Consider the following 25,499-nt stretch of genomic DNA (forward strand, 5'->3'; position numbering starts at 1 on the left):
GCCCTGGACCTGTCCAAGATCCTATTGGGACCCAACGTCGGAAAGTATTTATTGTAATTTTCCGTACGCGTCAAATACTATAAAATATTTTTCAAGAAATTATTTTTCAATAAAAATTTTATGTTGAAAATATTTTCCGACGGAAAGCATCGAAACAGTTAGAGCCTAAGTTTAAGTAATTCTTTTAGTCATAATTATATCAAAATATAACAAGGTTAGAATGAACACAGTTACACATGTGTCATGTTAGCTTTGATTAATTTCTAATTGCAATCATCTACGTGATTAGAATGCTAACCAACATCAACGTGGGCATGACTTCATGTATCATGCATCTCCAAGGTCAGCTTGATAAATTTTGAGACCTAAGATTATGGATGAATACAGGGGGAGAGCACGTAGAGGCCATGGCCACCCCCAACTCTCAAAACTTTTTTTTTTTTTTTTTTTTCTTTTTGAAGTCAAAACTTATATAAATATATATAGTGATTAATATATATTATGTTGAGTTTGAAAATTTAAGTTCGGTCCTTATGAACTCAACCGTTTATTTATTTATTTTTATTTAATATATTTTTTTAACTCAGCCATTTTATGACCTATTATAATTACCCAAATTTCATTTAAAAACTCATAAAATGACACAATCTTAGCCAGAGTCGGCTCGATACATTTTGGGGCCTAAGGCCAAAAATGTTAGTGAGGCGCCTTCATTAAATTTAAATATTAAACAATAATATATTAGGGAAAAATGCAAAATCAATCCATGTGGTTACTTAATTTGCATTAACTCATTGTGGTATTAAAATGATCTCAAAAGCCCTTAGGTATACCAAAAAAATAATTTAGTCCTTACAGTCAAATTTCGTTCACTGACTTAACAGATTCTGATAGCGTGGAATGTTAGAGCTAATAAAATTGTGATACTTGTCTTATTTAAATTAGTATCACACTACCGGAATATGTAAATTACTTGATAGAATTTGATTGTAGGGACTAAATTGCTCTTTTGGCATACCTCAAGCCCGTGTGAGTTCATTTTGATACCACATGGAGCTAATTGTAAATAAGGTAAACCACAATGACTAATTTCGCATTTTTTCCTAATGTTTAATTTAATATTATATTTTTATTTAAAAGGCATTATTCTCGCTTTTTGAAATGCAAAATTACTTATTAAGGTTTTATATTCAAGTTTTTCTAACATCTCATTTTTTTTAATCACTAATTAGATATGATCTGATTTTAAGGATTTGAACAATTAGTTGTTGAAAAATAATAAAATTGGAGGAAAAAAAAAAGATTTCAAATTTGAATAAGATACTTGAAAAGATAAATAGAGAGAAAAAATAGAAACTTATAAATATGAATACAATATTTAAAGACTTTCCATATTCTTAACATTTAATTTTTTTAAAAGGATGGAATCTAATCATAAATTCATATTTAACAATTCTTAAATAATGTGTCCTAACTTTCTTCATAAGCTTCTGCCATGATTAATAGCACACGTGATGTCCAACCCGTAAAAAGCCGTGCACCTTTTCCCTTGCCTTTCTTCTGATCATACTGTTCCCACAAAAACCCAGTGTTGCAACGATTGCGAACCACATTTCTACAGCAAGGGAAGAATATATATTATTTAAATTAATTGGTGAGTTCTGATGAGCTTAAGCCATATTCAGCCATTGTGTGAGACAGTACCTAATCAAATTGCTCCTCAGCTCATCATAGGTGGCTTTGGCTCTGTCCTTATATGGTCCATCTTCTGTGACAATCACCACAAAAGACTTGTTGTAAAAGACTCTTTTTGTTTTCTTTTAGGTTCCTTTTCTTTTGTATAAAGCATGAAGGTTTACCTTTAGAGTAATGGTGGAGTGCGAAAGAATCATGTAATTTATGTTCATCCAAATTGGACCTCTCCAATAAGGTGGGTCATGCTCTGTGTTGCGTTTCATGTATACTGAGCTGTAGCATACAAAATGACATGTTGTAGTCAGATTAGTTCTAGAATCAACAAGGTCTCAAGTAAGTCATCAGATTAGCACGAGCAGATTATACACCTTGTTTTGGCAAGAGAACGGAGCCCATAGTCTGTCCATAGGATACTTTGGCTTGAGATGAGGTCAAGCTGTTTTTCCAGAATCCATGATCCCTGTGTTAAACAATACACTTAAGAGATCAATGATACCAAATGCACAAAACCACAAACCCACCTACTACACACACACACAAAAAAAAGCAATAGCTTAATATTTCCGTGCTCCAGAGAAAAAAAAGACAGAAGCACCAAATAACAGTTCAAGTATCATCTTCAAAATTAGATTGTCTGTGTTACTGTGTAACTTACAGGTAGAATAAGCCTCCCAATGAATGGGAAAAGACTGACATAACCAACACGAGGAACCAGTCTCAACTGAGGCCTTTCTAACACTTCGTGCACGAGCTCTCGATTTGCATAATTGTCTCCTATCTTCTTCTCTTTCCAACTTAAAGAAACCTAGCATGATTAAACCAACTTTCAAAACAAGCAGGTAAATGTTCTGAGCAAAAAGGTTATAGCAAGAAGTGTTAACCAAATAATATCTGATTCATGAGGGCAAAAGCCTAATTCACAACAGAATCCTTCTAAAGCTATTGTTTCAACAGTGATAGCAAATGCTAGAATGTACCATGTGCAGTTTATGTTTGTGAAAATGCAATTATAAAAAATGGTATCAAATTTTGAGAGGAACAAAAATATACAGACAGTGTACCTTTTCAATATGATTTCCAAAATCAAAATAAGCTCCGTATGCATCAGCTAAGTGCATCTGTTTAAACATCAAGCACATATATAAATTGAACTATAATAGCAACCCCCGGCCCATATTAAGTATACTCACCTAAGCATCCAATCTAGTAATAATCAATTATTTCCTAGAATTTATCTAGAAGAAAATACCAATATATATTAACCCTCCATGCCCCCCTCATTTCTTTCTGAAAGCAGTAAGAGACAAATTATTTGTGATAAATATTCCAAAAGTACTAAATATTTATGGTATAAGATAACACCGTCATTTCACAGATTACTAATTGAGAAAGATCAAAGAGTAGAGGAATGAGAAACACTTTCAGACAGCATGATAATAACAAACCTGATTCAGAATTTCAAAATCTGAGAGCAGCTTAGCTGTTTTACCATAATCCTGCATCATTTATTTCAAAGGTCAATTAACTGATAGAAGAGTAATAAGAGTATTCTAGATATCTTTTCTCATTATTATACCTTTCCAGGTTTATTATCCTTATCAAAAAGCTCTACAATGGAATTGCGCATTCTGCTGCAAGATACATCCAGCATCTGAGATCCAAGTGACATTCATCTTCACTTGGGTGTGAAGCACGTGGATAATCATCCAACCCAGAGGACAGTGTCTGGAGATTTCAGAAACGACGTCAGTTTACCACTTCTCAACAATTCGGAAAACTCTTTCCAGAAATCCAACATTACACTGATAAACTCCAAAATAAAATCAAAATTGGAATTATGTATGGCATCATATTAGTCCTAGGACCACCAAAAATCAAGAGTCAAAATAAATCAAAAATAAATTACATTGAGGTGGTGAGTGGTAAGGAGGGTTGGCAAAAACGATTACACTACACACAGATGGCCACTAACAAATACTTTTGCCGAGTCCAAAGGGTCAAGAAATATGAATAAAGCACAATAGTTGTACTGGGTCTCTCTAATTTATTGTACCAGAAATGCATTAAAAAAAAAAAGGAAAAGATTTTGCAGCATGAAGTGAAGGAACCCTCTCAACCTTACAAGATAAAAGTCATTTATTGTATAAATGTTTCAAATGCACCAAATCCCAATGGTTCAAGGCGATAATGTCTGCCCTGGTTCACTATTTTGCTTTTCCTCCCTAAATCATGCTACTTGGACCCCAAGAAGCTCATAAAACAAATGAAAGTTTATACCTAAATTATAAATTACCCCAATAGTAAATATTACATTCTATAGGAAAGAAAGAGAAAGGAAAAAAAAATCTGTATACTTTAAGACCTAGTAATGCTGCAAAATAGAACCTTTGGATTTAGTTCACGAGTTGTTGTACTGTCCCACCTGTGCCAATAATAGCTGGTCTTATCGTTTCCTGTGTTAATGAAGAAAATACTCCAAGTAAATCAGAAAATTGAAAATTAAATCCAATGCAGACAAGCATGTATCTGTTGTGTGATTCCAGTTGTCTAAAAAATCTATTAGCCCGAATGACATCAAGCTCTGAGTAGGGAGAGTTGCATTAGGTAGATGAACAAGGAAAAAAGTTGAAGTACATGTGTACAAGCATATACATATATACACAATGCCAGCAAATGCTACACATAGTCTATATCCTGAAATAATATTACACAATCTTTACATGTATCGTGATACCATTTTAGATAACATCAGGGCTACAGAAAGGAGGTTGGAATGGGTAGAAAACTGATGTAAACTTATAAACATAATAAACACTGATCTTTTACATAGTCCACACCCTCAATAAAATTACAGAAAATCATCACATGTATTATTTACCCCCTCCCTCCATCCCTGCCCCCATCCCCAAAGAAACAAAAAGAGAAAGAAGAAGAAAGATTAACCTTATTATATACCTGACTGGGTAGTATTGAACCATTGGAACCAGGCTTCAAGGCGAACAAAAGCCCGTTCTAGAAATGAAGAGATCTCATTGCTTTCAGTGGCAGTAAACTTGTTTTTCTTTAAGCTATGAACAATATCTAGAAGGAAAGTTTCAAAATACATTGAAAATTAGGTTTACAGAAAATAGTCCATTCTTAATTAGATAATTAAGTATACTTTTAATATGGAAAGACAGAGTAGCAAATGATTTAATATCCTGTTATCATGCATAACTGAAACACAGAAGCAAGAAATATGCACAACTGGGAAAAAAAGAAGAAGCAAAAGTTCATTGAGAGAAAAACTTACCACGTAACACTAAAAACAGAGTAGGTGGATTTCCATTAGTGGGATGTTGGGGAACAAATTCCTCTGGAACCTTACTGCAGGCACTCAAGAAAAGACTTTGCATTACTTTATTGGAGAAACCAAAACAACAAAATTTGTTGCACATAATTGAAAAAGGCACTTCATATAACCTTTTTCTTAAGTAAAAATTGTTCTTTAGAAAAATGGTACAGCCAAATAAGATACTCCAGATCACCTTAGAGCTTCAGCACCCAAAATTTGCTCACGTGGAATCCATCCATCAACATTCATTAGATCTAACCAGTGTCCAATGATATCCAAGCAAATGTGAATATCCCAACGCCTGTCAAAATTTAATAATATATATATGGTGTTACTGGTAATTATTAGTAGTTAAGAAACACCACATTTGGAGAAATTGCATATCTTCTAAAACATGAAGCTAACAGGATATCTGCACATGTGAAAATGGAATAACAAAATTGGAATAGAATAGTAAAATAGACCACTAACCAGATCAGCAGCTGATGAAAACCTTCATCCCATAAAAATCCCCTTGGGAAGAAGGGTCGACTTGGAACAGCTGTGTAAAGCTCAGCTGGCCAATATGAAATAACATTATCAAGACCTCCAAGCTGTAAGAGAAAATGGCCCACTGTATGACTTTGTCAGATGTTGAAATTGATGACAGCTGATGATAAATATGAATAATAGCAGTTCCACAGGTTGCAAAAGAGGGGGAAAAAACAACACGAAAATTAAGAATGAAAATGCTCCATTGTTAAGCCTGTCAGAACATAATTACTACTGCAAACAGCAGAAGATAATGCAAAAAACCTAACTAATACTTGAGTTTTGCCTTTTTATTTCTGATATATACCACTACTCTTGAAATCAAAGGTTTCGGAAGTGAAGTGTATCAAGTGATAGGTCATTTATTCAGCAACGCTATATCTGATTATGTTATTGGAAAGCCCCAAGAAAGACAGGAAACCAGATTCATTTGCCTTTTCCTCTCACTGCTCTATTAATCATTCTGTTAACATTAACTAAAAAACTTATCAAGATCTCAAACACCATTGTAATCGCTATGACCAAGCTAACTAACTAGACATCAAGCTTGATAATGATGCAACCTGAGACGTGAAGTAATAGTGCAAAAGTCAAAACATGTAGAAGAAGAACATCATATTGCTGATGTCGTCATTTATGTTTGGAATGATCAACATTTATCAACTTAATGCCTAGATGCTACTGACAAAGATCTTACATCACATAAAATACAACGGAAACAAAACAAATTCGTAATGCTTACATTTGGGTCCCTTGGGAGTGAAATTTTTGACTGGCCATAGGAATAGCCTATGCCACCCAACAAGTTTCCAACAGCAGCCTTACCAACAATCACAGATTCAGAATCGAGCTGAAAATATAATACCAAATTTTCAGAATTCTTCCAGTTCAAGCAGAATAAAATTTACATGCATAAAACAAACTTAAAGGAAAAACATTTAAAATGACTGATGACTCCTCTTCCTTCCTTCCACTAATTTGCCTTTGTAGTTTTAGTTTTCTAGAATTAAATCAGACACAGGAAGTTTCAAGCAATCGAAAATGTGCAGCTAAAGGATTGACTCTCACACTGTTTTCATGAATGTATTTAACCAACCTCAACAGTTGTTTGGCTTAATTACATTTTTCTTTTTCTTTTTTTCTTTTTTAATTTTGAAATTTCAGATATGGGCTTGGAGCAAACTAACTATTAGATCAGAAATCATTAATAGCATACTAAAAGTAAAGGAAGCATGAGGGAAGGCCTCAATGCAAGGGAAAATAAGGACTTAAGTAGGCTGCAGATATCACATAAGACACCTCATAGTTCAATGAAGTACGCAAGATGGTGGGCAAACTTATTCAATCACCAAAGTTTAATCAGCTTATCCAGAGCATTCACTATTCCACCACATTGTTCAGAACTAAAACAATATCATAGTAGGGAGTACTATATGTTACCTCACATCATCCATGCAACTACTTAAAAGAGATGTCACTGGTGGGAAGACATTTAATCAGGTGCGATGCCACAGTGTGTTATATATAGTATCAAACTAGAACAATGATAGAGTTAATGGAAATAGTTTCCAACGACTAACAGTTCGATACCTTGTCAGCCAGGTTAAAGCTCTTCTCAAATTTAGCGTCAATTTCTCTTTGCTTCTCTTTCAACTGATCAGTCAGTAAGGTACCTAATATTTAACAGTAAAACTAACAGAGAGTCAGAAAGGAGAAATAACAACATTTCATTTGGAAGCTTATGTAGAAAACTTTCCCTAAATTCAGGAAGGATCTGCCCCTGGGCCTTGGCTCCGGTGGTAAAGGGAAGGCTGGGATGAGGCTAGGACCTAGCTTCAAACTTACCAAGCCGAAAATGAAAATGATGAAAGGCCTACAGATCTGGATATAGAGAAACATATCCTAGATAATTAGCAGTAAAGAGGACTATATTATCGTTTTGACAGGATACTTAGCGGTAAAGAGGACTAATTTATTATTTTGACAGAAACCATGATAGAAAGCAAGATTAGCAGTAAGATTGAAGGCATAATGGAAATTGGTTCAACAACCTAGTCATAATGGTAACCCACAATGATTTTCAAAGATTAAACCTACAGATCCCCTATAAAGAAGTCTGATTTTACCTAGCTCAAGTTTCAGGAGCCAGCTTTGTTTTCTTTTATTTTACTTTTTACCTTGTATATTTTTTGGACTTTCTCATATATAAATCTTGTCTGCTTGGGTAAAGCAGCGGACATGCTAGAGCCCAGGGACCCAGTCGAAAATGGGCTGGACGCAAATTTCAGAATATCCAATGGGCTTGGATGTTGTTCTTCAACACTCAACTCGACAGTATGACGATGCTTGATCCATGTACTTGTGTATATCTATTATAAAAAGGGCAAAAGCCCTAACTATCACAAAATATTTTTCCCATCCATTCCACGCCGCCTAATAAAGATTAAAGACACATACTTGCAGTAGTGCACGCAGGCAAAACATGTCTCTCTGCTTGGGTCTGAGAAGGGTTTCCCAATCCTTCAACACCCTAATTCGCCACCGTTCCTTGGGCCATCGTCACTTCAGCACTCAATCTTGCAGCCGCCGAGTCCTGTTCTCTGTCCAGAATTTGGGGAATAAATACTTCTACTCCGCAAAAATCCAAAAGGATGGCACCCTAGGCCCTGCCACTATGCTTCCCTCAGTCCCTTCCGAAATACTTCCCGGAATCTTGTCTTCAGAAAGTGCAGTAACCAACGACAAGATCTTGTTTCGCTTGGGCTGTAAATTACACATCTATAGGCCCGATACCGGTGAGTACTCCACTCTTGCCGATATTCCTCTTCGTCCTCCTGCTTTGTATGATTGGTATTTAGATAAAGTCTACTACTATGGATTTGATATTTTGTCCAACGAGCACGAGCACAAGGTTCTCTTTGTTCAAAACGTCTATTATCGAAAGTTATTGAAGACGCTTTTCTGGGTTTTCACGCGAGGCAGCGGATCATGGAGTCAGATACACCCTTTTCCACTTGAACAAATAAAATTATTTTTTACCCGCAGTGATCCAGTTTTTGCAAATGGCGCAATTCATTTTAACCATGATTCTTATAATGGTAAGCCAGAGAAATATATATTTGCTTTTGATATAGTGGAGGGCCAAGTTAGAAAGATCCCGTATCCTGATGATTCGTTCTGGGGAGATCTAACTCAATTTGGTGGACGTTTGGCTTTGAGGAAATATTATGACAGCGAAGAGGAGTACGACAAGTTTAAGTTATGGATATTGGAGGACTACAATAATCACAAGTGGGTTATGCAAACAATTCATATGCCTTTTGGTTGGACGAGGTCTAACAAAGTTCTTGCCATAAACCTTAAAACCGGCGAGATGTTGCTACAACCAAATGTTTCAGTACGGGGTTCATTAGATCATCGTCGATTCTTTCTCTATTATAATATGAAGATGGGAACTTTTAGGCGGGTTGAAGTCACCGGATTGCCCTGTTGGGTCGAGTTATCGGATTTGATCCGGGATCCTTTTCGTAAAGTCATCATTAAAGTCGTCAACATTAATTTCGATGACGAGATGGAGGCAGAGGATAGGGCCAATTTAGCAACATGGACATCCTTATTCCTCTCTGAGTGCAAAACTGCTGCTTCTGTTGTAAAATGATTTTTTTTTTTTATCTCCAAAATATTCTCCAATAAATATTATCATAATAAGCAATTTTCTTGGGACTATTGATAATCGAATATCCATGTTACTTTGCAGGTACTTTTTGTTCTAATACTTTGTTTTAATGCATTTTTTAATCCCCAATTGGCCAACTGTTAATTAGGCAGAAAAGTTGGTTTAAATTTGTTGGTGAGTTGAAAACAAGATATTCTCTTCACAAACATGTGGATTGTGTTTCAGATGTCTCCGAGTTTTACGAAAATGAGTGTTATGTTTTTGTGCACTGAGTTCTTCATATATATTATTCACCTCGCTTGGATTCATCTCCTCCAAGATGGGTTCATTTTGCACATGGATTGCTACTTTTTCTCTGAGTCTCAGGTCTGCTTAAAATTAATTCAAAATGTGTATTCATATTGTTCCTTCCAAGCATGTTATCATAATTTATGTATATGGGGCGTACTTCTTCTCCTTGCTTGCTGAATAGGATGAACACATTGAGACACTCGATCCTACAATACTTTCGGTGGGAAATGCAAGCTTCCCTCTAGTCTGACTCTCTTTCTAGTCTTGATTGAGGCATAGTTTGGCTTAGTCTTTTACTGGCATCAATGGAACACATAGTGGTTTACACTAATTAAACATGGAGATTTTCATTGCGGGATTCAAACCTATGCCTTAGTTTGTACTTGACCACTTTGAAGATTTTCTTGAGACCATTGAACTACCATTTGAGATGGTCGTTGTAGGACTACTATGACAATTGTACAGCTGCATTAGATATATTCACATTTTAGCTAGTATACATTCAGTGGTATGAGATGCTTAGTAGCCGTGGAAAAACTGCTGCTGCTCAAGTGCTCAACAGCTATGGAGGTCTTGTTTAAATGTTATTGCTATGCAAATTAAAATTTTCAAATGCATTTTCATTTTTTTCAATTCATCAATGTCCTGATAAGTAGATAACCTTTCTGCATTGCTTTTTAAGGTGTGTTTATATTGCAGATTTTTTATTAGCTTTTTCCCGTTCTTTTTAACCTGCCTTGTTCCATGTTTGACCTTTGATGTTGTTGATGGGAAACAAACAGGGTGAAATATGGACGAAAGTACCAAGTGTGTATTTTTAATAATCACAAGGACCAGTTGGTATACTTTTTGAAACCGAGGGTATGTTTGATTTTGGGCCTAATCACAGGTATCAAAATTGCGTTTAACCCTAAATTATAAAGAAAAGAACGAGCAGATTATACACCTTGTTTTGGCAAGAGAACGGAGCCCATAGTCTGTCCATAGGATACTTTGGTTTGAGATGAGGTCAAGCTGTTTTTTCAGAATCCATGATCCCTGTGTTAAACAATACACTTGAGAGATCAAGGATACCAAATGGACAAAACCACAAACCCACCTACTACACACACACAAAAAAAAAAAAAAAAAAAAAAAGTACTAGCTTAATATTTCCGTGCCCCAGAGTAAGAAAAGACAGAAGCACCAAATAACAGTTCAAGTATCATCTTCAAGATTAGATTGTCTGTGTAACTTACAGGTGGAATAAGCCTCCCAATAAATGGGAAAAGACTGACATAACCAACATGAGGAACCAGTCTCAACTGAGGCCTTTCTAACACTTCGCGCACGAGCTCTCGATTTGCATAATTGTCTCCTATCTTCTTCTCTTTCCAACTTAAGCGAACCTAACATGATTAAACCAACTTTCAAAACAAGCAGGTAAATGTTATGAGCAAAAAGGTTATAGCAAGACGTGTTCACCAAATGATATCTGATTTATGAGGGCAAAAGCCTATTTGACAACAGAATCCTTCTAAAGCTATTGTTTCAAGAGTGATAGCAAATGCTAGCATGTACCATTTGCAGTTTATGTTTGTGAAAATGCAATTATAAAAAATGGTATCAAATTTTGAGAGGAACAAAAACATACAGACAGTGTACCTTTTCAGTATGATTTCCAAAATCAAAAAAAGCTCCGTATGCCTCATCAAAGTGCAGCTGTTTAAACATCAAGCATTCAAGCACATATATAAAATAGCAACCCCCATATTAAGTATACTCACCTAAGCATCCAATCTAGTAATAATCAATTATTTCCTAGAATTTATCTAGAAGAAAATACCAATATATATTAACCCTCCATGCCCCCCTCATTTCTTTCCGAAAGCAGTAAGAGACAAATTATTTGTGATAAATATTCCAAAAGTACTAAATATTTATGGTATAAGATAACACCGTCATTTCACATATTACTAATTGAGAAAGATCAAAGAGCAGAGGAATGAGAAACACTTTCAAACAGCATGATAATAACAAACGTGATTCAGAATTTCAAAATCTGAGAGCAGCTTAGCTGTTTTACCATAATCCTGCATCATTTATTTCAAAGGTCAATTAACTGATAGAAGAGTTAAAAGAGTATTCTAGATATCTTTTCTCATTATTATACCTTTCCAGGTTTATTATCCTTATCAAAAAGCTCTGCAGTGGAATGCATGCATTCTGCTGCAAGATACATCCAGCATCTAAGATCCAAGTGACGTTCATCTTCACTTGGGTGTGAAGCACGTGGATAATCATCCAACCCAGAGGACAGAGGAAAAGAGGTTGCAGCATGAAGTGAAGGAACGCTCTCAACCTTACAAGATAAAAGCCATTTATTGCATAAATGTTTCAAATGCACCAAATCCCAATGGTTCAAGGCGATAATGTCTGCCCCGGTTCACTATTGTGCTTTTCCTCCCTAAATCATGCTACTTGGACCCCAAGAAGCTCATAAAATAAATGAAAGGTTATACCTAAATTATAAATTACCCCAATAGTAAATATTACATTCTATAGGAAAGAAAGAGAAAGGAAAAAAAATCTGTATACTTTAAGACTTATTAATGCTGCAAAATAGAACCTTTGGATTTAGTTCACGCGTTGTTGTACTGTCCCTCCCGTGCCAATAATAGCTGGTCTTATCGTTTCCTGTGTTAATGAAGAAAATACTCTTAAGTAAATCAGAAAATTGAAAATTAAATCCAATGCAGACAAGCATGTATCTGTTGTGTGATTCCAGTTGTCTAAAAATCTATTATCCCGAATGACATCAAGCTCTGAGTAGGGAGAGTTGCATTAGGTAGATGAACAAGGTAAAAAGTTGAAGTACATGTGTACAAGCATATACATATATACACCATGCCAGCAAATGCTACACATAGACTATATCCTGAAATAATATTACACAATCTTTACATGTATCGTGATACCATTTTAGATAACATCAGGGCTACAGAAAGGAGGTTGGAACGCGTAGAAAACTGATGTAAACTTATACACATAATAAACACTGATCTTTTACATAGTCCACACCCTCAATAAAATTACAGACAATCATCACATGTATTATTTACCCCCTCCCTCCATCCCTGCCCCCATCCCCAAAGAAACAAAAAGAGAAAAAAGAAGAAAGATTAACCTTATTATATACCTGACTGGGTAGTATTGAACCATTGGAACCAGGCTTCAAGGCGAACAAAAGCCCGTTCTAGAAATGAAGAGACCTCATTGCTTTCGGTGGCAGTAAACTTGTTTTTCTTTAAGCTATGAACAATATCTAGAAGGAAAGTTTCAAAATACATTGAAAATTAGGTTTATAGAAAATAGTCCATTCTTAATTAGATAATTAAGTATACTTTTAATATGGAAAGACAGAGTAGCAAATGATTTAATCTCCTGTTATCATGCATAACTGAAACACAGAAGCAAGAAATACGCACAACTGGGAAAAAAAGAAGAAGCAAAAGTTCATTGAGAGAAAACCTTACCACGTAACACTAAAAACAGAGTAGGTGGATTTCCATTAGTGGGATGTTGGGGAACAAATTCCTCTGGAACCTTACTGCAAGCACTCAAGAAAAGACTTTGCATTACTTTATTGGAGAAACCAAAACATCAAATTTGTTGCACATAATTGAAAAAGGCACTTCATATAACCTTTTTCTTAAGTAAAAATTGTTCTTTAGAAAAATGGTACAGCCAAATAAGATACTCCAGATCACCTTAGAGCTTCAGCACCCAAAATTTGCTCACATGGAATCCATCCATCAACATTCATTAGATCTAACCAGTGTCCAATGATATCCAAGCAAATGTGAATATCCCAACGCCTGTCAAAATTAATAGTATATATATGGTGTTACTGGTAATTATTAGTAGTTAACCAGATCAGCAGCTGATGAAAACCTTCATCCCATAAAAATCCCCTTGGGAAGAAGGGTCGACTTGGAACAGCTGTGTAAAGCTCAGCTGGCCAATATGAAATAACATTATCAAGACCTCCAAGCTGTAAGAGAAAATGGCCCACTGTATGACTTTGTCAGATGTTGAAATTGATGACAGCTGATAATAAATATGAATAATAGCAGTTCCACAGGTTGCAAAAGTGGGGGAAAAAACAACACGAAAATTAAGAACGAAAATGCCCCATTGTTAAGCCTGTCAGAACATAATTACTACTGCAAACAACAGAAGATAATGCAAAAAACCTAATAACTAATACTTGAGTTTTGCCTTTTTATTTCTGATATATACCACTACTCTTGAAATCAAAGGTTTCGGAAGTGAAGTGTATCAAGTAATGGGTCATTTATTCAGCAACGCTATATCTGATTATGTTATTGGCAAGCCACAAGAAAGACAGGAAACCACAGAAAGATTCATTTGCCTTTTCCTCTCACTGCTCTATTAATCATTCTGTTAACATTAACTAAAAAACTTATCAAGATCTCAAACACCATTGTAATCGCTATGACCAAGCTAACTAACTAGACATCAAGCTTGATAATGATGCAACCTTAGACGTGAAGTAATAGTGCAAAAGTCAAAACATGTAGAAGAACATCATATTGCTGATGTCGTCATTTATGTTTGGAATGATCAACATTTATCAACTTAATGCTTAGATGCTACTGACAAAGATCTTACATCACATAAAATACAATGGAAACAAAACAAATTCATAATGCTTACATTTGGGTCCCTTGGGAGTGAAATTTTTGACTGGCCATAGGAATAGCCTATGCCACCCAACAAGTTTCCAACAGCAGCCTTACCAACAATCACAGATTCAGAATCGAGCTGAAAATATAATACCAAATTTTCAGAATTCTTCCAGTTCAAGCAGAATAAAATTTACATGCATAAAACAAACTTAAAGGAAAAACATTTAAAATGACTGATGACTCCTCTTCCTTCCTTCCACTAATTTGCCTTTGTAGTTTTAGTTTTCTAGAATTAAATCAGACATAGGAAGTTTCAAGCAATCGAAAATGTGCAGCTAAAGGATTGACTCTCACACTGTTTTCATGGATGTATTTAACCAACCTCAACAGTTGTTTGGCTTAATTACATTTTTCTTTTTCTTTTTTAATTTTGAAATTTCAGATATGGGCTTGGAGCAAACTAACTATTAGATCAGAAATCATTAATAGCATACTAAAAGTAAAGGAAGCATGAGGGAAGGCCTCAATGCAAGGGAAAATAAGGACTTAAGTAGGCTGCAGATATCACATAAGACACCTCATAGTTCAATGAAGTACGCAAGATGGTGGGCAAACTTATTCAATCACCAAAGTTTAATCAGCTTATCCAGAGCATTCACTATTCCACCACATTGTTCAGAACTAAAACAATATCATAGTAGGGAGTACTATACGTTACCTCACATCATCCATGCAACTACTTAAAAGAGATGTCACTGGTGGGAAGACATTTAACCAGGTGCGATGCTACAGTGTGTTATACATAGTATCAAACTAGAACAATGATAGAGTAAAGGGAAATAGTTTCCAACGACTAACAGTTCAATACCTTGTCAGCCAGGTTAAAGCTCTTCTCAAATTTAGCGTCAATTTCTCTTTGCTTCTCTTTCAACTGATCAGTCAGTAAGGTACCTAATATTTAACAGTAAAACTAACAGAGAGTCAGAAAGGAGAAATAACAACATTTCATTTGGAAGCTTATGTAGAAAACTTTCCCTAAATTCAGGAAGGATCTGCCCCTGGGCCTTGGCTCCGGTGGTAAAGGGAAGGCTGGGATGAGGCTAGGACCTAGCTTCAAACTTACCAAGCCAAAAAATGAAAATGATGAAAGGCCTACAGATCTGGATATAGAGAAACATATCCTAGATAATTAGCAGTAAAGAGGACTATATTTATCGATTTGACAGGATACTTAGCGGTAAAGAGGACTAATTTATTATTTTGACAGAAACCATGATAAAAAGCAAGATTAGCAGTAAGATTGAAGGCATAATGGAAATTGGTTCAACAACCTAGTCATAATGGTAACCCACAATGATTTTCAAAGATTAAACGTACAGATCCCCTATAAAGAAGTCTGATTTTACCTAGCTCAAGTTTCAGGTGCCAGCTTTGTTTTCTTTTATTTTACTTTTTACCTTGTATATTTTTTGGACTTTCTCATATATAAATCTTGTCTGCTTGGGTAAAGCAGCGGACATGCTAGAGCTCAAATTAAAAATAAAAAAAGAAAATTGAAAATGCATATCATTGACATATTATCATATTGAATGGATGTGGTAGGCACCTGTAAGGCTGCTGACACGTTCTTCAACTCTTGAGCTTTGCAAACCAGTTCCAGAGACAAACACAATATCCGCTTTGAAAGGAATCCGAGCAGAAATCTGCATAGAATTGGAAAACATCAGGAGAAGGTAGTGAGAACGTAGAATCCAAGGATGAAAGGTGTCAGCTAACTTAGTTATTAGACACTTCGTTCATATTAGAGACTATGGATTGAAACCCACTTTCACTAGGATCTCTTTCTCTCTCTCTTTTTTGGTGCCCCCCGAGGGAGGATAGGAGCTGCTACCTTTTGTTAGTAGCCCATAAGCTCGAGTCACCAGCAATGGACTAGGAAAAAAATCTTGCGCAGTTGACAGAGAATCCACAGCTTTAAGATCCTAAATTAGTTATTAACACTATATCCACATACCTGGAAAATTATAAGATTTGGAGAATGATCAGATGTGTCTGATAGCTTCAGCCAACCAAACTTCCTTGCCTGGTTACATGTACAAAAAAGGAAAGAAATCAATAGCAATTTGAGCAGCACAGTTGTTCAAACAGTCTAATACAAATATGGAATTAGAAATCGGGATGCAAATGAAAATCTGACGTACTTGTGCTCCAAGGTTTCCCAGGACAAGATCAGATAAATTGTGAATGTGATTTGTCTTAAAACCAGAATAATGTACTTCCAAATTGTCCTGCAAAAGAGAAAACATGAAGGTGTAGGCAACAGGTCAGTGTCCAAGCGAAGAATGCAAAAGATTGTCAAACAAATTTTATTTTTTTTATTTTATTTTTTTTGTTGTTAAGTAGAAAACATCAAGGACTATGCTACTCTATGACACAGTTCCTAAGATAGTATCTACAAAAAGCAAAGCCAAAAAGCTTAGTGGCTCAAGGATATAATTCCACAAAAGCAGCACTTCTATCATTCATAAAGAAACAAAACACTTGCATTTTTACCAGCGCTCCTTTGCAAACATTACCTTTGATTTTAAATGAAGCTGCCAATCTCCAACATCCATTCGTGAACCTGATGCAAGGAGAGAATCCTCACGAATGTCCAAGATATCTCTACTCAAACTTAGAGCGTTGCCATCTTCATCAGCCATATAGAAAAATATATGTGCAGTTCCCCCAATGTCCTCATTCCACTTAGATCTGTGGACAAACCACAACAGTAACAATTTATGTTAGGAGGTGTAAATGAATGCCTAATGATGACACTATCATTCTGCCAAAATCCATGTGCACTGCAAAGTATGCAGGGGTTATTACCAATGGACCATCTAGTTGTCATAGTTGCACAACACTCTCCTCCCCCCCCCCCAACCCACACACACACGCTATCAAAAAATTGCAGCTCAGAAATGAAATGTTCTGAACCAAACAAAATAATTTTTTTTAAAAAAAAAAAGTGGGTAAGGAGTGAATGTACACTTTTATACAAAAATAGAACAAAATAGCTTGATGCCTAACCTCACCTAGAGGATTCAGTCACTATAAGTTTATTTAAACAACTCCAAATGGTCAATTGTGTTGTTTATGAATCAAAGCCAAACAAAACACCTGAGAGATCACTTACATGCAGTCTTAACGGGACCATCATTTTTAACTCAGTTTCAGATGCTACTTTTACTTTATTGTAAAACTTTTTTTCTCCAATTTAAGGCTAAATTTATACAAAAATCACGCTTAGCATAGCACATGCATTTGATAAAGCACAAGTCATATTTAGGGGGTTCCAGCCACTTACTGCTCACTTTGAACATCAATCTGAACAGCCCAATCTCCTCCATAGCCACTGCCATCAACCTTTGATTTCAAGAAACTTGTTGCCAAGGTCATGTCCTGGTCAACCAGAACTTGGTGTCCAAATCACGTCCATTATGATGCGTCCAACCATATGTGCTTAGCACATCAGAATCTTGGCAGACATGTCTCATGAAATATCTTCCATCCTTTACACCAAGCCACATCAACCCAGCAATCAGAGACCGTGGAGTCCTGCCAGTTACAGCAGCTTATTACCCCACATCTTTTAATTCATAAAGTTGGATGAAAGTGGAGAATAAATGAATATAAAAACCATAACATGCAACAATGACATTTTATTTTCCTCTCCTTTTCAAAATATAATGGCCAAGTGATCTTTTTAACTATATCATTTTGCAGAGAACCGGAATTCTGCTTGTAGCACAAGCAAAATGCCTTGTTTTAGTGATTGTAGTAGCTTTAGTCGTTTCCAAACACGAACTCCACATGACACATGCATGTTTGCAGGTCTGGGGATTATGAAATACTTAAATTTGATTTCCAAAACAAGCCTATTTATCTACAAATGCATAAGAAGCTACAAGTGCAAAAAATACGTTTGATCTTTAAGTCAGGATTTTTGTTTACGTACTTTACTGTGAAATATGAAGAGCCATTATCGACCACCCACTTTCTTCCATTTCAACGCCAATTTCTAGTATACCGGCACCAAAACTACTTTAGCCATCTTTAGAAAGTTTCGATACAGAAATACACCAATAAGGCAATAACCTCTACTCCACAAACACATAAATCAACACTAGAAATATTATTATTATTATTTTAATTTTCCAGATAACCATCATGACCTGGATAATGATATCTATTCCTTTGATGCCAGTCCACAGTTCATTTTACAGAGAATATGTTGCAACGCCAAAATTCAATACATAAACCATTCCTTCAATCACGAAAGACAAATAATATAGTAAAAACCAGTGAACAAATAAATTCTTTCGCAATGGCAACAGGAATACCTCGCACGAATCCCGAGATAAACGTGAGGGCGATAGGTTCCCCAATACAAGCTCTCTCTGTGCTCGCCTTGGAACTGTAATAACCAATTCATCCATACTTCATATGCTATAAATACCAAAAGGAAAACAGAAGAAATAGAGGGAAAAAGTCACATTTAACCTGAGGAAGGTCCATGACTTTTGGCGCCGGAAACGGCGTAACAACCCTAGGTCTCGAAGCTTCTTCAGCTGGATTTACAAGATGACGAATCAGAAAGAAGATCGCTAAGAACGCGAAAACGCTGAGCACGAACACGACTTTCAGATTAACGTCGAAAATACGAATGAAGCTATGATCTCTGCTCCTGCCTTTACGTGCTTTCGGGTTTGGTTTTGTGTTGCGGAGAGAAGCGCTGTCCTCGTTGGCTTCCGCGGCGGGTTTGATTCTGCTCCGAGCATTTCTTCGGCCATTTCCAGTCATTTTCAAATTGCTAGGGTTTAATGTGAACCCAAATTCGCAGACGCATATGGGGATTTAGGTATTTTCAGGTAACAATGAGAAGCGAGTCTAAGGCTGAGAAACTCAGTGCTCGCTTTGCTCGGTGTAGTGTGTGTGCGCCTTCGATCAGTCAACCGGAAAACGGTCACGACGGATATGAAATTGGGCGTCTGGGCCGGAGACCACCTCTACAGCCCACCTGTATGTATTGACTGGGCCGAAGACCCCCTTGACGCGACTGGCTATCTAAAGGCCTTCTCAACTTGTTATGTTTGTCAATTGTCGTAATTTGAGTTTTTTAAGACGAGATATTATACTTTAGTGGCGCAGTTTATAAGGCGCATATCGTTGTTAAGGCGAAATTACAACATAAAAAGACGACTCTTTCTCACACGTCTTGTAGATCAGTTTTGAAGTTGTTGGTAGCAGATGTATTGAAGCTGCATGTGTAGAGTGCCGGTGGGAGTAACTTGGTGCATTGATTTTTTTGGTTGAGAAATCACACTACATATGTTTTGAGTAGACTGAGTTGTTAGTGATATTACTATAAGCTTTTTAAAAACTGATGTAGCAGTCTACAGACTCTACACCGTGTAACACTCCACTCCATTGACACAATATTGTATGTTTTTGGTTTTTCCGATTCAAACTTTCTAGGAGGTCACCCATTTCGGTACTACTCTCGCATAAGCTCGCTTAACTGCGGAGTTCTGACGGTGTCATGATCATCACAAGCTTCACAGCTTTAAAAAGCGTTATTGTCATGATCACACCAGAACTCCACAATTAAACAAGCTTATGCAAGAGTAGTACAAGGATAGGTGACCTTCTGGAAAGTCTAATTCGGGGGAGCCAAAAGTAGACAATTTTATGACGTCCTACATTGTCTAGGTGTGGAAAATATGATATATTTATATGGAATATGTTTTGTCTAAGTGGTATGAGGCCTTTTGGGGTAAACCCAATACTAAAATTGTGCGGGTCTGGTCTAAAATGGACAATATTATATCATTTAGGGTGGGGTGTTACATACCGTATCAACTAAACTACTGTCAATTAAACTAAGAATGTTATAGTCCTATGAAACATAGCAAGATGCAAATGCACCTCCAAACTTGGCTTGTCACAAGATCTATGCATCTCTCTGCAATGCTATCACAAGATTTTACACAGAAGAATTACAGCCTACTTCATAGTTTCAAGGATCTAGGAAAAGTGGTAGGTAAATTTGCATTATCACTTTAAAATATAAGCTCCCCAAGTACTTGCACAAGATAATATAAAGCAAGTTCATAATTCACTTTAGAAGTTAGAACTGCTTCTCAGCCTGCTTGAGGGAAGCCAAGAAATATATGAAAAGGGATTTAAGATACCGGTTTTATGTCTTTTATGCTATAGACTATAGTTTGCAGTTCTTTACAAATATAGACAAAGAGTAGAAGCTGGGCTCAGCGTCCTCTACTATTGGCAAGGCCCAGCCTCTTCCTCCTCCCATTAAAGCTCAGGCTGCGCACCAAATTTGGAAGGCAGCAGTGGGCAGACTTTGCGAGTTTCTCCTTCCTGCCGGGGTTGTAACTTCCCTCGGGAGTTGTTGTCTCACTGCTGCATTCAGAGCTTGCTAGACATGCATAAAGGGTTTGATTTGTAGATTTTGGAAGGATGTGAAAAATGGTGGGATTGGCTTTTGACCTTCCTTGTAATATATATATTTTTTTTTGCAACAGAATTTCTATTTCTTCCATTAATGTGAAAACAAATTACTAGAACCCATCAGGTTCTGAATTTGAAAGAGCACGGAGCTCTGAAGTTACAGTGGGCAAAATACATGGTGGGGTCTCATCCACCCATAATCGCTCCGAAGGACACTGGACACCCATCTTCGCCAATCCATGTGCAGCTTGATTGCCCAGCCTTCGAACGTGACGCACCATCCAGCTTCTTCGCGTTCCAAGCAGAGTTTGTGCATCATCGATTATATGTCCAAAAGGGCACAAGCTATGTTTAGGATCCTTGAGAGCTTGAACCACCAGCAAGGAGTCCCCTTCGAGTATAATATCGTGGAAATTTTGCTCCTTACTAAACTCCACAGCCGCCAAGACTGTCATTGCTTCTCCCACTGTTGGCTCTTGGATACCAGTAAGCCTTTTACACATAGCTGCACATACTTGGCCCCAGTGATTGCGTATTAGAACCCCAGTGCCCATGCAGTTCATAGTTTTATCTATGGCGACATCCCAGTTCACCTTAAGCTGCCCAAAAGGAGGATGATCCCAGTTCGCCGGACTTTGGACCGCTCTTCTTTCACTCCCAGTTCCCCTCTCCTCAATATCTGCCATTGTGCAGTGCATGATCACTTCCACTTCTCTGATGATACTGGTTGGGGAACTGAACGTGCCTCCATGCACCACGACGTTTCGGCGTGCCCATATCTTCTTCGCAACCAAGATCGCCTGTTGTAGCTCCTGTCGAGTGCAACGTTCCATTAAATCAACCACTACCTCCAAGAACGAACTAAAATTACCGTGGCTCTTCTGGATTTTGGAATATTGCAGATTATCTCACCTGTGGTAGATGGTCTCCAAGTTAGCTTATCAGGTTGCCCATATTTACTGATTGGAATATTGCAAATTATCTCAGCTTCTTCCGCCTGGAACACATTGTTGATCAATGAGGTATTCCATTCCCCCGTACGTTGGTTGATAAGGTCGCTCACCTTAGCTGTGCGTGGAAGCAAAGTACTTAGAAGAGATTGCACTTCATAAATAGTTGGTCTAGGAATCCATTTGGCCCCCCATATCGAGATCAGTTTGCCATTACCCACTCGCCATAGCATGCCATCTTGTATAATCTCCCGAGCTGCATATAAACTCCTCCATGCAAAGGAGGGTCTACTCCCAAGGTTGGCTTCCAGAAAGCTTGTCTTGGGAAAATATTTTCCTTTAAAAATCCTTCCCAATAAACTGTCCGGCTGTTGAACCAAACGCCAGCACTGTTTGGCAAGGAGTGCCTTATTGAACGTGTGGAGGTCCCTAAAACCTATTCCACCACTTATTTTGGCAATACTCAACTTTTCCCAACTTATCTAGTGGATCTTCCGATCATTCTCCTTATGACCCCACCAGAACTTCTGCATTATTGAGTTTAGCTCCCGACACAACTCTTTAGGAAGTGAAAAAATACTCATACAGTGGGTTAGGATAGCCTGGATCACTGCTTTCAAAAGGATCTCCTTACTCGCTTGGGATAAGAATTTATTTTTTCAGTCATTCACCCGCTTCCGAACCCTATCTGTAATGTGCTGGAACTCCCGAATCCAGGATTTGCTCACTAAGGTAGGCAGCCCCAAATATTGATTATAGCGTTTAGCAGTCGGAACGCCTATTGATTGCAGCATTTCATTGCGGGAGCTTTGACTATAATTTCGGCTAAAGAAAACCGATGTCTTGTCTTTATTGAGCCTTTGCCCTGAGGCATTTTCATATTGTTCAAGCAACCCCTCCAAAATCTGTCATTCAATCAAATTAGCCTTGCAAAATAATAAACAATCGTTAGCAAAAAATAAGTGAGTTAACCTTGGCCCCCTCGGAGAGGTGGGGACACCCCGTAAGAGACCAGTTCTCTCCACTTGCTGTAATTGTGAGCTTAGTACTTCCGCACAAAGGAGAAAAAGATAAGGGGATAGAGGGTCCCCTTGTCTTATTCCTCTAGTCGGCCGAATGCACCCCACCGGCTGCCCATTCACAACGATTGAGTACTTGACAGTAGTGATGCATGCCATAATTAATTCAACCCATCTTGGAGCAAAACTAATACGTTCCATTACTGCTTTTAAAAAACCCCATTCCACTCGGTCATAGGCCTTGCTCATATCGACCTTGACGGCCATATAACCCTCATTTCCCCACTTCCGGGATTGCATGGTATGGAGAGTTTCATAAGCAATCAAGACGTTATCTGAAATGAGTCTCCCCGGGATGAATGCACTTTGATTGCTAGAGATGATCATATGCAGGATGGGTTCCAACCTATTTGCCAATACTTTAGTTAAAATTTTATAGAGAACGTTGCATAGGCTAATAGGTCGATACTCTGACACCTTAGTAGGGAACTTGACTTTAGGAATCAAAGCAATGTGCGTGTGATTAATCTCTTCATCCAAAATTCCAGTTTGAAAAAAATTATGAACAGCTTTACATACCTCATGTCCCATCGTTTCCCAGTTGTTTTGATAAAAAGACACTGGGAAACCATCAGGGCCCGGAGACTTCAAAGGAGCCATTTGGTGAAGAGTTGCACTCACTTCTTCTACGGTAACCTCACTAAGGAGCCCTTCGTTCATGTCTAGAGTAACACGCCTAGGTAAATTTTCCAAGCTGTCTTCAATACCACTCGGCCTGGAAGTCAGAGACAGCCTCTGGAAATACAAAATAAACGCCTACTCTACTCCATCTGGAGAGGAATATACTGTCCCCTCCTCATCGTGAATAGAGTGGATTGCATTAGATCTCCTCCTTTGGTTAATGCATGCATGAAAATACTTGGAGTTTCTGTCGCCATAGTTCAGCCATGCCACCTTTGCACGTTGCCTGAGATGAGTGTCATTTTGCTCAATTAACTCATTCACTTCCTTTTGGAGCTGTCCCATCTTCACCAAGTCCAGAGCATCGGCATTCTACTGGAGTTGTTGGAGCTCTTGTGTTTTGGAATCAATGAGCCCATCGGTAGGTGATTTGTTAGCAACAGCCCATCTCTTCAATTCTGTTTTACTCCTCGATCACCAGTTCATTCCGAACTGCTCTCCACACTTCGGCGCCCGAAGCCTTTCTTTTCCACACCTGGGTGATGAGATTCTTGCACTCCTTATTCGAACGCCACTCCGCTTCGTACCGGAACCTCTTATTTCTATTCCACTGTCATCCAGCAGCTTTTGTGAATGTTACCAGTAAAGGGGCATGATCCGAACTACGATTTGCGAGAATCTCCACAGTCCTTACAGGGAAAAAATCCCTCCAGTCATTAGTAACTGTCGCTCTGTCCAATCTTTCCCTCACCAAATGCCCATTTGCATGTTGCTCCAAGTGTACTTCGCACCTGAAAAACCCAGGTCATGTAATTAGCAGAAGCTTAAGGTTTCCCTAAATGCTTCCATTTGCCATCTGGTCTTAGGAACCCTTCCAAATTTCTCAGCATCCTCTAGGACTTCATTAAAATCTCCAACACATAGCCACGCCGCCAGGGAATAAGAAGAGAGATGTCGGAGAAGACTCCACGCCTCTTGCCTCTTTCCCACCTCAGGATGCCCATAAAACCCGGTGAACTTCCACTCAATCCCATCCACTTCCAGTTGCACAATTGCATGAATATGCCGCCTGCTATAATTTAGAATTTTCACTCCTATCTCCTCACTCCACAAAAGTGCCAAACCACTGCTACGTCCTACATTATTCATTACAAAGATGCTACCAAACCAAGCTTGTGCTTTTATTCGCTCCATACGCCGTGTCGGCAGCTTGGTCTCCATTAAGAAAACCAGTTTGGGTCGCTTCTCCTTAACCATGCGGCAAAGGTCCCGAATTGCCCGGGGGTTCCCAAACCCCCGGCAGTTCCAACTTAGGATACTCATAATGAACGGCGGGGCTAATCATCAGCCACCGCCACATCATTTGCACCCATTAAAGAGTTGCTGCTCTCTCCTCTTCCTTTCTTCCACTTCCCATCGAGTTCTCCCGGGCTAGCACCATCATTTGCCAAGCTTTCCAGTAACCCCTTTTCTGCTGAAGCATTTCTCTGGCGTTTCTTCGCTGGAGGTCCCGCTACTGTGTGTTGGGCAATAAGGGCTGCAAGGTCTGCTACTCTTGGGCCAACTTGACCCATCATTTGGTCCCCCTCTACATTTAGGCCAGTGTTAACAGGTCCACGTGTTCCTTTTTGAGCTCCCTTTTGTGTACGTGTTAGAACCCCAATTTTCTTTTCTTTTTGGCTCCCAAACATAACTCCTTTTGTTGCAGAAAAGGCATCCTGGTCAGTAGGGAAAGAAATCGCAAACTCATTTATTGACTTGGCTCCCCCCAACCGTTGAGTTGATACCCCATAATTCCCGTCAGTTTCCTTTCCCAAAATGTTTTTTCCTTTTCCTGCTCCTTCTACACTCCCAGCCTGTCTACCAGCAAAAATTCTGCCACCCTCCCAGCTTTCCTTTCCCATCTGGACAGAATCCCGTGATTGAGGAGAAATTGGCGTAAATTTTGAACATTCCTTACGTGGTATGTCCCCATGCAGGATCTGGTCCCCGGAGTTACTCCGGCCGTAGTCTCCGGTAAACTCTTCCCACTGGGAACCCCGCCAATGCCGTCCTGCTTCTTTCCTACCCCACTCCTCCAGTGGATAATTTTCCCCACCCCTTCTTCCTCTTTCCCTCTCC

At 38.0% G+C, this 25,499-nt stretch overlaps 2 protein-coding genes across 2 annotated transcripts; both read right to left on the reverse strand.

The window, feature by feature from the left end:
• Positions 1 to 1,337: 1,337 nt before the first annotated feature.
• Positions 1,338 to 19,262, reverse strand: LOC132178849 (mannosyl-oligosaccharide glucosidase GCS1-like). Its single transcript, XM_059591417.1, is given in 24 exon segments — positions 1,338 to 1,615; positions 1,705 to 1,768; positions 1,860 to 1,880; positions 1,883 to 1,968; positions 10,474 to 10,565; positions 10,766 to 10,915; positions 11,172 to 11,228; positions 11,549 to 11,599; positions 11,680 to 11,868; positions 12,136 to 12,203; positions 12,706 to 12,831; positions 13,043 to 13,116; positions 13,277 to 13,384; positions 13,439 to 13,560; positions 14,247 to 14,354; positions 15,087 to 15,169; positions 15,825 to 15,921; positions 16,233 to 16,301; positions 16,420 to 16,506; positions 16,795 to 16,969; positions 17,565 to 17,685; positions 17,688 to 17,815; positions 18,601 to 18,674; positions 18,761 to 19,262. Coding segments are annotated over 24 exon segments (2,595 nt in total). The 5' UTR covers positions 19,061 to 19,262; the 3' UTR covers positions 1,338 to 1,470.
• Positions 19,263 to 20,198: 936 nt separating this feature from the next.
• Positions 20,199 to 25,416, reverse strand: LOC132176993 (uncharacterized). The gene is made up of 2 exons (XM_059589166.1): positions 23,277 to 25,416; positions 20,199 to 22,604 (listed from the first exon to the last, which is right to left on the reverse strand). Exon 2 carries the CDS (start codon positions 21,559 to 21,561, stop codon positions 20,839 to 20,841), a length of 723 nt encoding a protein of 240 aa, XP_059445149.1. The 5' UTR covers positions 21,562 to 22,604; positions 23,277 to 25,416; the 3' UTR covers positions 20,199 to 20,838.
• Positions 25,417 to 25,499: the final 83 nt, after the last annotated feature.

The sequence above is a fragment of the Corylus avellana genome, chromosome ca4 (assembly GCF_901000735.1).
Source record: "Corylus avellana chromosome ca4, CavTom2PMs-1.0".
NCBI lineage: Eukaryota > Viridiplantae > Streptophyta > Magnoliopsida > Fagales > Betulaceae > Corylus > Corylus avellana.